The sequence below is a fragment of the Etheostoma cragini genome, unplaced genomic scaffold (genome assembly GCF_013103735.1).
Source record: "Etheostoma cragini isolate CJK2018 unplaced genomic scaffold, CSU_Ecrag_1.0 ScbMSFa_80, whole genome shotgun sequence".
In the NCBI taxonomy this organism is placed as follows: Eukaryota; Metazoa; Chordata; class Actinopteri; order Perciformes; family Percidae; genus Etheostoma; species Etheostoma cragini.
This window is the reverse complement of record NW_023269428.1, coordinates 124264-128072: the sequence shown is the minus strand read 5'-3', so window position 1 is coordinate 128072 and position 3809 is coordinate 124264. Positions and strand designations below refer to the sequence as shown.

Sequence of the window (3809 nt, the reverse complement as noted above, 5' to 3'; positions counted from 1 at the left end):
TTACATGGAGTCTGGTGGAGATATGCTGCTCTATACATGCTAAAAGTAGTGATTATTTACATGGAGTCTGGTGGGTTATGATTGATATCTGATGACATATTGTGTTTCCAGGCGGCCACTTCTTCAGCAGGAACTCTTCGTCCCCCCGCTCCCTGGTCTGTGAGATGGAGCTGCCGGACATTGAGGCTGAGGTCGGTCGCTACGACGACAACAAGTCCTGAGAGGGGTCGCCATGGTTACCACCCCTCCTCTCCCACACCATGGACTGATAATATTTGTTGTTGGGGGGCGGGGGAGTAATAAAAACAACCAGACAAACCTTTGAAAATCTTTTAATCTTCAGACTGGTCTGGGTCTGGATCTGGTTCTGGGTCTTGATCTGGATCTGGGTCTGGATCTGTGGGACTCTGAAGGAACCGAAGCCAGTTTTTGCCTTTTTTAGACTTTCTTTGAAGTTTTTGTCTGATTTCTTTTGAACATTATCTTGTTTCCTGAAGAAAGAAAGCGTGGAGGAACCGGAGCTGTCGGTCGGAGCCTGAAGTTTTTCTGGGAACTGAGTCCAGATCCATCTCCGCCAGGAACCAGAAACAGAACCAGAACTATCTTCCTCTGCTATACCCGGATGTTCTGGTTTTGCTGGGAACACCCTGGAAGCCCTAACCCTGGTGAATACGTTCTCTGGGGCCAGCTGTAGATGACCCTGATGGCCCTGAAGGTATCAGGACTCTAACCAACCCTGAATGGCCCTGAAGGTATCAGGACTCTTACTAACCCTGAATGGCCCTGAAGGTATCAGGACTCTAACCAACCCTGAATGGCCCTGAAGGTATCAGGACTCTAACCAACCCTGAATGGCCCTGAAGGTACCCGGACTCTTACTAACCCTGAATGGCCCTGAAGGCATCAGGACTGACCCTGTATGGCCCTGAAGGCATAGGAGTCTAACCAACCTTGAATGGCCCTGAAGGTATCAGGACTGACCCTGAATGGCCCTGAAGGCATCAGGACTCTAACCAACCCTGAATGGCCCTGAAGGCATCGGGACTCTTACAGACCCTGAATGGCCCTGAAGGCATCAGGACTCTAACTAACCCTGAATGGCCCTGAAAGCACCAGGACTCTAACTAACCCTGATTGCTCGGAGGCATCAGGACTCTAACTGACCCTGATTGCTCTGAAGGCATCAGGACTCTAATAGACCCTGATGGCCCTGAGGCATCAGGACTCTAATAGACCCTGATGGCCCTGAGGCATCAGGACTCTAATAGACCCTGATGGCCCTGAGGCATCAGGACTCTAACCCTAAAACATTTCTGTGTTTTCTGATGTTCGGGATTTAGTCAGTCGAATATAAGGACATTTGGAAAGCTGACCCTCTGATTGGCTGGCTAAGGATGACATCATTAACAGACATTAGTGGCGTCTAATCAGAGCCTGGAGTCTTTTTGCAGACCGGTACCAGAACCAAAGGAAGACCTGAACCTGGTGTAACAGTGTTAGTTCCCATGTAGCCTCAACACGTCTCTCTGCAGAGCTCCGAGACATTTTAAAGATTTAAAGGAGCAGTCCCACATTTCAGAGCCACACAGAGCTGCTAACTGATACTAGCTGCTGCTAACAGATGCTATCTGCTGTTAATAGATACTAGCTGCTGCTAACTGATGCTAGCTGCTGCTAACAGATTCTTGCTGACGCTAACTAATGCTAGCTGGTGAGATATGCTAGTTCCTGCTAACTGATGCTAGTTCCTGCTAGCTGCTGAGAACAGATGCTTGCTGCTGCTAACAGATGCTAGCTGCTGCTAACAGATGCTAGCTTCTGGTAACAGATGCTAGGTGCTGCTAACAGATGCTTAGAACAGATGCTAGTTGCTGCTGAGAACAGATGCTAGTTGCTGCTGCTAACAGATGCTAGCTGCTGCTAACAGATGCTGAGAACTGATGCTAGTTGCTGCTGCTAACAGATGCTAGCTGCTGGTAACGGATGCTAGCTGCTGCTAACAGATGCTAACATGGCTTGTGGCTCCTGAAGTGACGGACTGCTCCTTTAACGTGTATTAAACAGCTTCTGAATTACTCAGCGTGTAATAATCAGCTCGGTGAATATATAAACAGCATTATACAATCTATAACCTGATGAATATTATCTCTGGAGTCAGAGAAGGATGCTTTCCGTTCACTGTGTCTCCTACTGCCTCTTTAACCTGTCATTAACCTGTCATTAACGTGTCAGTAACGTGTCATTAAATTGTCCTTAAAGTGTCATGCCTTTAACTTGTTTATAATATTTAAGCTGTGTTCAGTTGCGACATACAAGATATAGTTCAGGTTAAAGATCTTGTGAGAAATACTTAATTATAATATCTGGTTCATCATCATGTTTAGCTGAATTAATCATAATGATGAAAACGCTTCATGGAAACAGTAAATCTGATCAATATCAAAGGAAATGCGTCTCATCAGATTTGATCTCGATGATTTTCTTCTTCTGTGGTAAACGCTGATGAAACCTTCTCTGCTGAATAAATAACGAATAATTAACTTTTAGGTCATGTTATGGTTGCAACCCGCCACAAAACACAGAAGAAGAAGAAGTTGTAGTTAATGTCCCCCAGTATTTCCCAGTGTTGTCCCATAGTGATCATGTGATGTTGTCCATAGTGATCATGTGATGTTGTCCATAGTGATCATGTGATGTTGTCCCATAGTGATCATGTGATGTTGTCCCATAGTGATCATGTGATGTTGTCCCATAGTGATCATGTGATGTTAGACGTCTTTTGTCTGATTCATTGTAAATGAATGGAAACACCTTAAAATGTCTCCAACCAATCAGATGTCCCCGTCTGACCCTAAAACAGCGTGTGATGTCATCACCTCAGGTTCTTATTGGCTGTAAACACACTTTCACCAGATTTATTCTCAGGTTTGATTTACAAGTGGATGGAAACTTAGCTACAGACATACACACACCCATCCGCACACACACATACACATGCATACGCACACATACCAATAAACACGCATACACACACACCTTCACCGAGACAGACACAAACACACACAGAGACATATGTACAAGTTTTTACAGAGAAAGCTAGCTTTAGCTTCCACAACAAGAGAGCTTTGTCTATGACGTCATGACGCAACGTGCCAAGAAGGCGTGACCCGCCGCGGCGGACCCGGAAGTGATGTTTAGTCAGCAGACTGACTAAAAACAACAACATCAGCTCGGTGTTTTTGCCTGAATTAGACGGAGCCACCCGGTAACAACGGTCCCCTCTCCCGGTGTGAAGGCACTCGTCTCCCGTTGCGAAGGCTCCTTTCTGCCGGCGGAGGGTGCGCAGGGAGCGGACAGGGAAGGCTCTCATCTCCCGGAGGTTCCCCGGTGAAGGGTGCGCAGGGAGCGGGCAGGGATGTGGATCCACCCGGAGGAGGTGCTGCTGGCCGGGCCGCTGTGGGTGTCCGAGCGGGCCAACCCGTTCTTTATCCTGCAGAGGAGGAGAGGACACGGCCGCGGGGGGGGGCTCTCCGGTGGGTTACTGACACACGCACGAACACACAGACACATACAGACAGAAACACACAGAGAAACACACAGACTCTGACACACACACAACCAGACACACACAGAGACACACATAGAGAAACACACAGACTCACATGCATACACACATAGAAAGACATGTTAGAAAGAGAGGACCCAACCAGCTGTATGTAACATCATCTCCGCTGTATCTGAAGTCTCTTTTATATAGACCTTAGTGGTCCCTAATACTGGATCTGAAGTCTCTTTATATAGACCTTAGT

General features: G+C 47.0%; 3 protein-coding genes across 3 annotated transcripts in view; 1 reads left to right on the top strand and 2 right to left on the bottom strand.

Moving 5' to 3' along the window:
- The window catches only part of rnf130 (ring finger protein 130), a 6087-nt gene extending 5764 nt beyond the window's left edge, over positions 1-323 (top strand). Inside the window, exon 9 of the mRNA XM_034866485.1 lies at positions 112-323. Coding sequence (XP_034722376.1) covers positions 112-221 — 110 coding nt within the window. The 3' untranslated portion in view covers positions 222-323. The remainder of the gene's footprint in view (positions 1-111) is intronic.
- Positions 324-332: 9 nt separating this feature from the next.
- Positions 333-3809, bottom strand: part of LOC117941471 (TBC1 domain family member 9B-like) — a gene marked incomplete at its 5' end in the record, with an annotated part of 6435 nt that continues 2958 nt past the window's right edge. The window contains 2 exons of the mRNA XM_034866483.1: positions 333-407; positions 3212-3490. Of these exons, the coding sequence (XP_034722374.1) occupies positions 333-407; positions 3212-3490 (354 nt within the window). The remainder of the gene's footprint in view (positions 408-3211; positions 3491-3809) is intronic.
- The window catches only part of LOC117941481 (TBC1 domain family member 9B-like), a 16392-nt gene continuing 16225 nt past the window's right edge, over positions 3643-3809 (bottom strand). The window contains exon 2 of the mRNA XM_034866495.1: positions 3643-3657. The gene's annotated coding sequence lies outside the window, so the exon portion shown is untranslated. The remainder of the gene's footprint in view (positions 3658-3809) is intronic.